This window comes from Caloenas nicobarica, chromosome Z, assembly GCF_036013445.1.
Source record: "Caloenas nicobarica isolate bCalNic1 chromosome Z, bCalNic1.hap1, whole genome shotgun sequence".
In the NCBI taxonomy this organism is placed as follows: Eukaryota; Metazoa; Chordata; class Aves; order Columbiformes; family Columbidae; genus Caloenas; species Caloenas nicobarica.
Genome location: NC_088284.1, coordinates 81,020,824 through 81,034,052, shown reverse-complemented (window position 1 = coordinate 81,034,052; position 13,229 = coordinate 81,020,824). Strand labels below are relative to the sequence as shown.

Genomic DNA, 13,229 nt, shown 5'->3' with positions numbered 1-13,229 from the left:
TAAAGCAGCAGCCAGATGAACTGTGTACAGACAAATCTTCTTGCCTCAGCGTCGAAGTGCAGAGGTGCTACTGCTTATGGGTATTAAGGGGTGGTCACAACAAGTGCAGGTTTAGGCAGACCTATAAAGTTGGTTGCGTGCCCGTCCTTGACATATCAAACACCTTGACTATACGTTCAGTTTGATTAATGATAGGCTTAGCAAAACTGTATTGTCTTCGTAAAAATTCTTCTCACTGAAAATTGTTAGAGAAAAGAAAAGATGCCAAAAAAAAAATCACCGTCATTGTATACACTTAATGGAAATTTCGTATGTGAAGAAACAGGAGAAAAATTCAACCATACAATTATCTTAAACAGTTCATAGCAGTTTTTTATTCTGAGTCACATGTCTTACTGGAACTTGTAAGCTAGTCCAGAGAAGAAAAAAAAAAAAAAAATTGATCCACAGGCCTTTCGTTGTCAAAACAGTCCCTGTGGAAAATTCTGGTTTCGTACAGAGTAATGATACTTTTCACACAGCCCATGTTTTGCGTGGTGCCAAGGCATTAGCTGGCCTACCAAGAACTTATAAGCACATCCCTGGTTTTTTCCTATATAATACAGCCCAAAGTCCTTTGTGGTAAAAGATGCCAGTTTGTATTCCTAAGCATCTAATTTGAAATGAAATAAAGTATGCTACATCTGTATTTAGAAAAGATCTTGTTTCAAGAATGCTATTTGTTGTCGGTCAAATATTGCTTGCTCTTAATTTGTGCTTTGTATTTCTCATTTCTCACATGAGTGCTTGAATTTTTAACACTACGTATTTCTTAAAAAATATTGTGTTTGTTTATATGAACAATGTATCTGTTTCACACAACTTAAATTCTGTATGAAATAAATTCTTCCATTAAAAATCTAAGAGGAGTTGGGGGGCATGGAATCAAAGTCAATCACTATCAAAATAACAGTTGGTTCCACATGTTCAGGCATGCAAATCTGGGGTTCAGTTTTAAAATATTGACGGGAAAAATATAGCCAGTATAAAGAGTATAAGAATTAAAAAATTACAGAGAAAGATGCAGTATCAACACTTCATAGCGCTACTTGATGAAAATGTCCCATTCTTTTTACTCTCTCGAGTTTTCTGCCGTGAGAATAAGGTATATTTCCCCATTTACATAACACACGCATGCTTATATTCTGGTTTTGAACTATATTTACGTTTATGTGTTGAACAGCTTGGGGATTTTTGACGGATCTTTTTTTTTCTTTTTTTTTTTTTTCCAGGTGACATTTACGAAGAGGAAATTTGGGTTAATGAAGAAGGCTTATGAGCTGAGTGTTCTGTGTGACTGCGAGATTGCTCTGATCATCTTCAACAGCACCAACAAACTGTTCCAGTACGCCAGCACTGACATGGACAAGGTGTTGCTGAAGTATACTGAGTACAACGAGCCGCACGAGAGTCGAACGAATTCGGATATTGTTGAGGTAAGATTCTGTGTTCTGCGAAGATTCTTTTTTTTCACTTTGCTCTGAGACAGAAGTACTCAAAGCAAGGGGACCGATCACCTTTCTCGAGGACTGTAGAGCATACCCTGGCACTGACATTAGTGGCAGGAGAGCTGGTGACACATTCTCCAGAAAATATTGTGTGCCTCGCTCCAAAAGTTTTAATGTCCCCCATCCAGGGAGAACTGAAAATTGCCTTGTAAAATACATGGAGGAAAAAAAATTCAGAATCACTGCTTTAAGGCATTTGACTGTCTTGCTGAGCTTTTTGATTATTTACAGAGGAAGGAGGTTTATTAAGATGCAAGGAAAGTTCACTTATATGCTGGACAATAATAAAAGGTTCAGCTACCTCACACAGAATGCTGTTACCATAATATAATAATAACAACGGTATCAAAACAACACTATCAGAATGCTAGAGAAACCTTGTAATTATTTAAAAAGTAATAGGGAAAATTGTATTTACAGTTACTGAAAATTATTAATTAATTATTAATTAAAATTCAATATTTGCAATTTTAAGCTTCTAATACTTGCAGAAAAGTCCATTTTCTTTGTAATCACATTAGGATTCAAGTCATGCAAAATAAATGAAGCTCTCAATTATTTTGTTGTAATAGCAAAGCACTAAGAGTGATATGTAAAAAATTGATTATGTGACTTATGCAACACCTGCTTTGAAAGCATATAAGTGATTAGGCATCTAAAGATATCACTTTTTAAAAGTAGTGGAAGGATGAAGTCCTGTCTTAAAGATCAGTGAAAATTTTTTCATAAATGCTACTGAATAACTTAGCCCATATACCTAGATCACTTCAGATCTTTTTAAAGGCGTTAGTTTCAGATTTTTAAATAATCTGGAATTTTTCTAAATTGAAACTTTGGTTCTTTTGGAATCTTCACCTGGGTTAATCATGTATTTGAGACTAGCAGTAGAAGAAAGTAAATGTGTGAATTACATATAAAATGTTTTTGATGGAGAAAAAATACTGTATAATAGACATTGTTACCCTTGTTACAAGATGCCACAGTCACACCACCACAGATGGACAAAGACTGCAACCCTGGGATATATATCACCTTTCTGTCTATCCTTATGTCAATGTATAGGATGATACTGGTTTTTTTCCTTCATGATCTCCCAGCAGATTTTCTGCCTACTTAGGAAAGGATGAGGTTCTGACAGGAGAACAAAAATTTATGTGAGTTAAGACCAGAAGGAAAGTACATAATTTCTTCCTCCTCTCCATCATCTCTTTTCCTTTTTTACTTCGAATCTCCTTTATAGACATGAAGTCTTTCCTGTCACCTAGCTCTGGTAAGCCCATGTCCTGTCCAGCAGAATTCAAGTTCTGTCCCCAAAATAATGCCCTGTCCTCTTTCAGTGGCAAAAAGCCAGAATATTCTTAGCAGGAAAAGTTTCCTGTGACATCTTTGCTTCTTCCTGCAGGATTTCTTGTGGGAGTAGGTGCGTAAGCCAGTAATTAGGGATTTATTACCTGCTTCACAATGAATGAATACTTTTGATCATTAGGACTATGGTCTTTCCTGAAACTAGAGTGAAAATGTAAAATTCAAAATAATGTCTATTTTGTTGTAACTTTGAGATTTTCAGAAAGAACACTCTCTGCACCAGCAAAGTCCGTTTCCTGCAAAAATAGTAGGCTAGTTTGGATAGGCAATTTTGCATGTAGATGTGTAATTTTCTCGCTATACCCAAATTTACCCAAAATTTAGGGGTCAGCCTTTTTAACTCCTCTAAAAAAAGCCAAAAAAACAAAAGTGGGTAATTGAAATAAACATTATTTAAATTGAGTAATCTAACAATAGGCAGAAAAAGCCCAATGAAGTGAAAGTTTATGGTTTTTCTGTGTGTTCTGTCAGCTCTGAATTCAGTCATTTGACTGTTTTGCTGTTACATTTTTCAGTGTTCTGCCTGTAGTGCAAAATACTTGAGCCACACCAATGCCAGTACTGTTTCAGGATCAAAAGAGTACTTGTGCGGGGTATAGGTTCTGAACAAGGGTTTCATATTATCATGCCTTTACTAGATAATTAACATCACAGTACGAGTACAATAGAGGAATAGAGCCCATGAAAGTATGCAATCTGAGAAATTGCCTGACTCTTACTGTAGTTTGCATCTATTTTTAGGTACAGGATATAAATCTGCCACACATTTAAATATTTAAATTGATCAGTTAAACTGACTACGTTACACATATTTTCATTGTAAGGAGTCCATTTTTTTTCGCTTACAGACAGCTAGATTTCACACTTACAAGTTTTTAATCTTTTCCTTCCAGAGCAATCAACAGCAGCTGAGAATCAGACAGTGTTATTAAATCTGATAATTTTCAACTAAATGACTGCTCAGTAACTATATTTCAGTAGAAGAAAAGAGCATATCTGTGCACAGAGATTTCTACACAGTATTAGAGAAAGAAAACTTTTTTAGGTAGACTTATAAAAATTTTAAACATAACTGTCAACCGTATAAAGGTCTTTAATTTAGAATCCAATTTCTGTTCACATTCAGCATAATATTAACTATTTAGTTACTTTTTGGTTGCAGTAGAACTCTGTTATCAGTCATTAGAATGTGGTATTACTTCTTTGAACAATCTGTATTCAAAGAAAATCAAAAGAGTAGTTCTCTAATATGTAGTTAATTGCTTTTAAGTTAGACTACTGCTATTCAAATGGAAAAATTACATGAATTTTCATATAGGTCTGGCTGAAGCTGTTAATTTTATTAAGCAAATTACTTTGGTCTAATTACTGGGATTAATTATGTTCAACATTTCTAAAGCAATGAGTATTCAGGCCATAATTTGTTATTTGAAGGATCAGAGGACATCAAGTATCATACATCTAACAAACATTACACTGTTTTTCAAGGGAAGAATTATTTGACACTCATTTTAATACTTGTGTTACTGCAAATCAAGCAATTTGGTCCCACCTAAATTATAGGTATATGATCTGATTATATCTGTCATGATGTAAAATGTAGTAGCTAATATTAAGAGAATTGTATAATTCAGTTGCTGTTATTCCATGAGCTCTTTTGATTTAATAATTTAGACAAATATACTTTTTTGTAGTAATTTTATTTACATGTAAAAATATAACTGAGATGGTCTTTTCTGGTTCCCTCATTCAAAATAGAGTCGATTAACATGCAATTTGGTATATCTGAGCTCTTTAGATCACAAAAATTATCTACCAGCTGAATGTGTTTCAGTTATTACCCAGCAAATATATTTACAACATCCACAGGTAACTAAAAGTCAATGTGTACTCGTGAAGGATAAAATATTTGCATCCAGCAATCAAGTTTATCCATTTCAAGCAACAGTGACAATTATTGTGAGCCTGACCAAAATCTGCGTGGAAGTTTTATTATATGAATTAGTTCTGCAAAACAAATGTTCATTCTGAGACTTCTGTTTAGAGTTAACTGGATTCTTAAAACTGAAGCCTTTATGTCCTCACCCGCTAAACCACTCACACCACAGTTGTTCATTCAATTTTGTTTCAGTTAAAAACGGCATGTTGGTTGCTGGATATAGTAACTTATTTTAAGGAACAGCAGACTCTGTGCAGGATCCTTTCAGCGCTGAGGAAAAAAAAGATTTTCATCGTCTTTATACTAACTTCCAAATGCTGTGTGTAAATACCAACAACAATATATTCAGCAGCTGTCATTTAAAATCCTGTGATATAGTTACTAGAAGAGCTCTAATTCTTTACTTTAAAATGGGATTACATTTTTTTCTCATTAAAAAATCCTGTGGCATTTGGTACACAGACTTTGGTACAGAAGTAGTGTTTTTACAACTAGAGTTCCAATCTGTCCATAGACGTTTGTCAATACATCCAGTTCCTGTCTGCTCTATCAGAAAAAAAAAAATAAAAAATAAAAAAAATAAAAAAACACCACACAACAACAACTTATGAGTTTGTTGTTTAATAGCATCGGCACAGTTTTATAGGACTAGGCAATAATTTTCTTATGGCAATGAGGAAATGAGGAAGAGGAAATGTCAGAGTTTTACAACAAATACATGCACTATGATTTTTTTGCCTTTATTTAAAATGAGCCCAGATCCTCTCCTTGCTTCTATAAAATAGAAGTGGATGTCACACAGCTTATTTCAGTGATATTTCACTGCCATGCTACTGGGAGTAATAAGAACCCTGCACGAACATATTTTGGAGTAGGAATACAGGGAGATGTTTTGCATCTTGGCTGCAAATGTAATTACAACCCTAACCGTATTATAGAAATCTGCTGCAGTTCTTCAGCCAACCCATCAAGCCTTTGCTGATTTAAGGTGAAACTTCTTGCCTGTTTTCTCTCTTGCTGTCCCTTCTTTCTCGTCACTTCTCTCATGTCAAAGTACCAGCTACTGCTTCAGCTTTAGCCGACCTCTAGTGAGTTTTTGCTAAGTCCTGGTTTTGATTCTGTTTCTTAGATGCTGAGCCTAATACACTGATCCTTGTTCTGTGCGCACATAAATCATTCCTCCACAAATCACTAACCACTTCATCTTTCAGCTCCTCTTAAGCCTCCAATCCATCAACTTCTTTGACCCTGCTGCTCTTATCATCCCTTGTTCTCCAACTAGCTTCTATTCCTCTGCTTATTCAGTGGTCACTGCCTTTAACTCAAGTTCTCCTACTACATCAGCCCTTTCAAATTCATTCCAGTAAACATACCTTCCATTTTCTGGCCAACATACGTCCACCTCCTCAGTTCCTCTCTGCCATACCACTAATCACTGGTAGAGAAAAAAGGGGAACAACACAAACTTCCTCCAATTTTCTCTCTTCTAACTGAGGTCCTGTGTTATCAATGCTGGTCACTCACCGAATCTTCTCTGAATTTTGTAAAGCTCGCTTCTTAAAACTGCTACTTTTCATGCATGTATACACATCTGTCTGATCTTTGCAGCTGTCTTTAATTTTAATCTCACAAGAAACTCTTCCATGACCTCAGTGTCTTTTCCTTGTCTGAAATATCTCTCTTGCTATCTGCCTTTGGCACTGTCTTTTACTGGCACCTGGCACTCCTATTTTTCTCATTTCTTTTACACTTAGAAGGACCCTCAAGGGTCCTCAGGATAGACCTTTACATATAGGAAGATATCAGCTCCTATGATACACCGTCATATCCTTCTGCTTCAATAAAATCTTAACTTCATTTGGCTTCTTGGCTATACATTATCTTGCTCTGTGGGTTTTTTTCACCTGAATATTTATTGAGCATACCATGCCTTTTCACCCTCCTCTCCACTCGCTCTTGCAATTTTGCTGTATTCTCATGCACATCAACAGGTCCTGCCTCAAAGTATTTACAGCCTTACTTCAGACATTATGCAGTAAGAACAGGTAGCAAAATAAGGTGGTGATGATACAGTAACACAATTCTTCATGTTGACACCTCTCATGCCAAAGACCATCTTTTGACCATTTCTGAAGGTCTCCTCATCTTCAACTCATCCTCAGTTTCATCCTTCTCAATCTCTCACCAATTGCACTCCAGCACATACTTCTTCTTCTGTCCTCCTGTCCCTGAGAGTGTCAAGTTGTGTTCTCCTTTGCCTCTTGTCTCACCAGCTGCTCCCTCAGTCTGCCTTTCCATTACACCTGATGCCCCTCCACCCTCTTTTCCCTCTCTTTTCTCACTGAAAATGAGTAATTTTGGAGAAGCCCACATTATCTGGACTCTTTTTTTAGTGATACTTGAAGGCTTCATCAAGAATTAGCCTGAGCTCCTCTGAGAGATTTTCATTATCCTACGGCCATTGTGATAGGGTTACTGGTTGGCCATGGGGGAAAAAAAATAAAAAGAAAGGAAAAAAAAGGCAGTTATAATTTACAATAATATGTAACATTTTAAAATAATTTAGAAGATGTAGATTCTTTTTCATAGATAATCATCATCTGGCATTGTCTTTTTAACTGGTTTTGCACAGGGTCATACATCATCTTTGCTCTAGTCACTGCTGATGAATTGACCTTTTGCAGAGTATTTTCCCTTCCCTAGTGGACTCCTGTATTTGGTGACGGAGAATGAACCAAACATACCAAGAGATATTAATGCCATTTGCAGTGGCGTTTTCTCACAAGGGGAAGAAGTGAGCTTTTGGACATGTGAAATTCTCCCTGCAGATTGCACATCCTTTGTGTTTTAGAACACACAGAGACATCTTTACAGACCTTAATGTTAAGATGGTAGGGAAAAAAGTGATACTAAGCCCTATAAGGTGCTAGAATTCAGAATTTTACTTTTGTGTGTGTGTGTGTTACTGCTTGTAAAAAAGCATTTTGCTCTAAATATTGTGTATAATGAAAACATGCAACTGATGATAGGTAGCGATACTTCCACAGGTTTGTAGAAGAGCTAACTTGATCTGAAAATCCAGCTGCTTTTAGTATGACCAGCAGCGGAGTGCTAATAAGCATGAAATGCTACTAAATCCCCTATATGCTTGAGAGACTTGAGACTTAAAACTTTGTACAGCTTTAGCACATCAGAAGGTTGGAGATGATGAGGATGGCACTTAGTCAGCAAAGGGTGCATGTGACATGCTACACGGGCAGCACATCAAGCCTGAGAGGAATGCCATGGTCCTCTTCTGCTGGTGGACCTCCTGCACATTGTCCCATGGATTCTTACAGGTTTGCTCTGGGTCCTATAGCACGTGTAGGATTAGTCACTTGGCGTGGAAGTTCTGAATGAGACGAAGAGGAAAAAAATATTCCTTCTGTCAATTATTTCTAAAGGTCACAGAGTTAATGACTAGCTGGGAGGTTAATTAGATTCTGAAAGCCTCTTCATATCAATTAAGACTCTTATCTGTTTATTTGTAGTAAATAAGCCCATATAACTCTCTAAATGTGCTCTTTTTAGGAAAAGTGAGGCAACTGTTGTAGCTTGTTTAATGTAATAAGTGTATTTTCTTCTCTTGTCATCATAACATAATACTTCGGATAAACAAGCGGTGAAATACACATCAAGTCAGCTCTTTGGCTGTTGAAATCAGGGGAATTTTTTCACCTACCATGGGCTGAAGATCTGGGACAGTATAGAAAGTAAGTCTGTGTGTAAGAAAGGTTATTCAGGGTGATCTAGAGACAGTACAGTCTATTGGATACTGCCCTGGACTAGGACTCATGAGACTTGGATTTTATTAATAGCTTTGCCAAATACTGTTGCGTGACCTTGGACAAGTCACATTTCCTCCGAATGCTTCTGTTTCCCTATCTGTAAAAAGGGGATAGCATTATTGATTTCCTTTGTAAATTGGTTGAAGACCAGCTTGTTAAAAAAAAACAGCCACCGCTACCTTTTTCCACAGGCCAGGAGATGATTTAACAGGGTCAACTGGCCAAAGAATTTCCTTTGGATGATGATTTAGGCTTTTAAAATGCTTACTTCTTGTTTCATTTTTAGTAAATATGAGCCAAACCATTATTGCTAACCTCATGTATGACAAAATCATGGGATTGGCTTCAATATCCTCGGCATTTTTGTAATATTCCTTTGGTGTTTCTTTGTTTGCCTTCTGAATTTTGAGCCTTTGGAAAATGTGTTTGTAACCTAATATCCCCATGTGAGATTTCCTGTGTTTTTCCTAATTGTAATTAGCACAAAAACGATCCTGGAGGGGAAAATACGCCATTTTCAAAACTACTAAAAAAATCTCCACTTTATTAATTTTAATTTTTTTCAATAAATTAATTTAGAAATATATCTTTTTTAAACAAAAAATGATAGTCTCACCTAATCTCATTAATCCATCAGTTTGGGTTTTGTCTAAATATTAACTAATGCAAAACCACAATAAAAATTTCAAAGCTGGAAAACTGTGGAAGGCAATTCTATTCTGCTGAAAATCGTCCCTCTACTGGACTGCTATTCCGGTCAGTGGGACTGCGCAAATTAGGTCCTCTGCTACATCCAATAGGTAGCAATTTATTCCCTTCCTCTCACTTATCCACATCAGATTTTTGTCTCTATTTTGCAGCAACAGGCTATTGTTCAAGCTCTCCTTGACAACTCTGCAGCATTCTGTTGCTGTGCATCTAATAAGTGATAGACTTTGGATGCTTTGTAGCCTTGAAGAAGAAAAGTCAAGTGAAGACACTGTTTTTTTCTAATATATTTCAGATCAATCCAGCACATGAAAAATGCAGCTAAGGGAAAGTTGCATAATAAGTTTTGGGTTGCTTTCTAAAAAAAAAAAAAAAAAAAAAAGAAAAGAAAAAAAAAGAAAAAAAGAGAAAAAAATATTTTCCACTATGATTTGGTTCACATGAAGCATACTTTGTAATCTTAATGTATCTCAAATGGAAGTGAAATACCTCATCTGATAGCTTGTTTTTCCATACTTGGAAGAATAGGGACAGAGAAAACAAATGGATGTAAAGTTAGTCACTCTGAAGCACATGGTAAAGCAAAAGCTACTTCTGGGTACATTTTGAGGGAGATCTGGACTTCCCGATTTTTACTTATTGAGGATTAGTTCTTATAATTGGTCATGTCCCCACATTATTTTTCATTTAATCTTTTGTTTTTAGTAATCATTTCAAAAATGTTTTTATAACTTAGGAAATGGTTTAGATGTTGTAAAAATGCTATGATGACGAAAGTGAAAAATGTGTGCAGAATATATGTGTGTTTCAAACTCTCTTCATAGTTCCTTTCTTTGTCAAACTGGGAACTTAAATCTGTATTTCTTAGAGCAAGGTCTATTTCACAGATCACTGTTTCTTTCTCCAAAACATGATATATCTGGCTGAGAAGCTGGAAAAATCTTACATGTCTGTGTAACTTTCTTATAACTTAATAGCTCCAAAGTTTTATCCCAATCTACTCATTGGAGAATGTTCTTTGTTTTTGTAGTCACTGTTTCACATAGTAACAGCTTGTTGTATTTTGATCTGTTTGCCAGAGGGTAGGTTTATTTTTAAATCCCTGAACTCTGAATTTTCTTTATTTTTCCAAGATTGGAAGCAGCTGAAACGCCTGGAGTTACAGGTTGAAGGGCTCGCTTCACAATATGAGTTGGGAAGCTTCATCCCCTCCCCCTTTTGTGTTTTTCTTTTTTTAATTTTTTCCTAACGAACGCCTCTTAACTGATATTTGTCTAAAAATAGAAAACTGCCTAACTAAAAATAGCTTGGCTCTCAGTCTTGCCAAGGAAAATGGAGAGAAATAGGCGTGGAATAGAAGGCTGAGTAATCCGGCTCTATTCATTCACAGATCCCTTTGAGAATGCAGGCGATGATAAAGTGCCCTCAAAAAACCACAGTCCTGACTTGCTCTCTTCAGACTCCTAGGTGCCAATAAACATTTTAGCCCAAGGATATTTTTTTTTTTTTCTCATAGATCGTAAACACTTTCTGAAAGACAAGGCTTTGTTTCACAGAAGCTAACTTACTGTCAAAAATAGCTGACTTTCCTAAGGTCCTTTTTGTTTTAGTTTCCACACGTTTTTTAATTTATTTTCAGACTGCAATGTTCTGTCAAGAATTACCATGAAATGTCACATATCTAGTGTGAATGAATGAAAAAATAGATGATTTTCATTGAGTTCATACTTAAAATTGTGCCCTCAAAACTTCACATATCAATAAGGAAGAAAAATGTATTACTCTGATTCTGAGCAGTAAAAGTGGATGAGTAGACAACTGATTTATTTCACTGAGAAATCAAACTTTAGCTGCAGAGCACTTCTGCAAATATATAAGCGAGGGTTTTTATTTGTAATTCTTTGTTTATCTCAAACACGGATTTCACCAAGAGGGTAAAGGAGATGGAAATGGGAAGGGGCAAGATCTAATTAACTTACAAATAAACCTGTTGAGAGCCTTGCAAAGCAGGAACTTTTTATTTTGAAAAGCTGTTGTGTCAGAGAAAATCAGTCTTGTTTTGTGCCACCGAGGTTTTCATATCACATCACCATTGTGGTATTGCAGTGTGAGGCATCAGTGATATTAGACGTCAGAAAAGACACCAGGAAGGATTGAGCATGTTATTTAAAACAGAAATGTTTGTTGTTGTTCTGTATGGAGTTTTTTGGCTTTTTCCTTTTTTTTTTTTTTTTTTTTTTTTATTCTTCCTTCTTTTTAAATCTGAGTAACCTGGTCAAACACAGCAACAGGGTGTGGAAATGCCAGCACAGTTCACAGGGTTATTTGAGCCTGAGTATTGTTTTGTTCAGTTCCTGTAATGCTGCTTGTGATAAGACTCTGGAGACAAAGGATGATAATTGATGGAAAGGGACTTAAATCACTCCAAAAAGAATCAAGGTCCTTGTATTTGGGTACGTCGACTCTTCTGGTCTCCTTCCTCCTTGTAAAGCATTTTGTCTTCTTGCCTGTTGGCCCCCTACTGCTCTTTGTAATGGAGGCAGACCACAAGTGATTCCTTTATGCAGTACACAGGGTGTAATTGTGTCTGTGTGGTGTATTAGTAATTACCAAGGCTGAATTCTCGTATTGTATCTTCACTGCAAGCATGGAAAAATAGGACACACTACCCTGCATTACCGTTTTAAACCTAGATAGTGAGCTACTTATAGCTATGTTCCAGACACAAAGGCTTTTGTGAGCAAACCCATTTTTCATTTTCGCCATTGAGACATCCCTGTTTTGTAAGGTAAATACAAAATGTGGTTATTTACCTAAATTCTCACAAAGTAGAAATAATCACAAGTGTAGAAATATCATATTTGCTTTTACCTCACAATCATCTTTAATGCAAAGTACTGACCTTGTCCTCTTTTCCCCCAAGACTTTTCATTTTGTTGGGCCCCCACAAGCCGCCAACTGTTCTTTGTCAAACCAGTGTTGAAGATTATGCAGCACTGAGTTTCTAGCAAAATCAGCAAGTGATGGCACAGTTCTTCATATGCTTACACACGAGCAAAGTTTTTTTAGCGTACAAGTGTTTCCAGATGTGGGCCTTTAGCCACTCCTCATAGTTGTATTAGGTAAAAAGAGCCCTATCAAAGGCTAAAAAACTCTGATATGTGAAGTCCACCATTCAGGTTTAATTAGACCCCTGATTCAAAGCCCAGAGTGATCAATGGGAGCCCTTTAACTAAATTCAGAAGTCTCTGGTTGCTGTTCCTAGCACAGACACCAATTTCTATGGATTCTGTCACTTTTTGTAGTAAGCAGCACTGGAATAGGTCTTATTTCTATGAAGATTCATGGAAGTCCTGTTTCAGTGAAAATATTCACGAGGATGAAGTTGAACACTCCTGCAAGTGCCTTCAGAATTGTGGCTTTCTTTCTGAAGCAGTTCCAGTGTCAGTAAGGGTGGCAGAATTGGGACGTAAGTAGTTCATACCATGAGTAGCATTTATGTATGTATACTAAGAAGTAAAAACACACGCTTCTCTTCCACACCACAGAGAGGTGGCAAGAAGTGAAACCCCTTCCCAGAGTAACAAAGGCACTGTGCAAGAGGAGCTTCATCACCAGAGAGGATGGGGATACGAAACGTTGGTCTAGTCCTGGCTTTCTGCCTTCTTCCCTCCACCTTCTGGGGAGCTGGAATTTTAAATACTCTGCTAAGGTCAGAGCACCTTACCCCCTATTTTCCATGAAGCAAAATATCTCCATGCCTCTCCTTCCCTGGACCGCATACAGATAACACTTTCTGTTCTTGAGATGCCTTTCCCACAGTTCTCATCATTCTGGCAAAGG

At 36.6% G+C, this 13,229-nt stretch overlaps 1 protein-coding gene across 14 annotated transcripts in view; it reads left to right on the top strand.

The window, feature by feature from the left end:
* MEF2C (myocyte enhancer factor 2C) overlaps positions 1–13,229 on the top strand; it is a 140,398-nt gene that overhangs the window by 71,044 nt on the left and 56,125 nt on the right. For all 14 annotated transcript variants that reach the window (XM_065656252.1, XM_065656250.1, XM_065656251.1 and 11 more), the window contains one exon: positions 1,272–1,475. In XM_065656252.1, the coding sequence (XP_065512324.1) occupies positions 1,272–1,475 (204 nt within the window). The remainder of the gene's footprint in view (positions 1–1,271; positions 1,476–13,229) is intronic.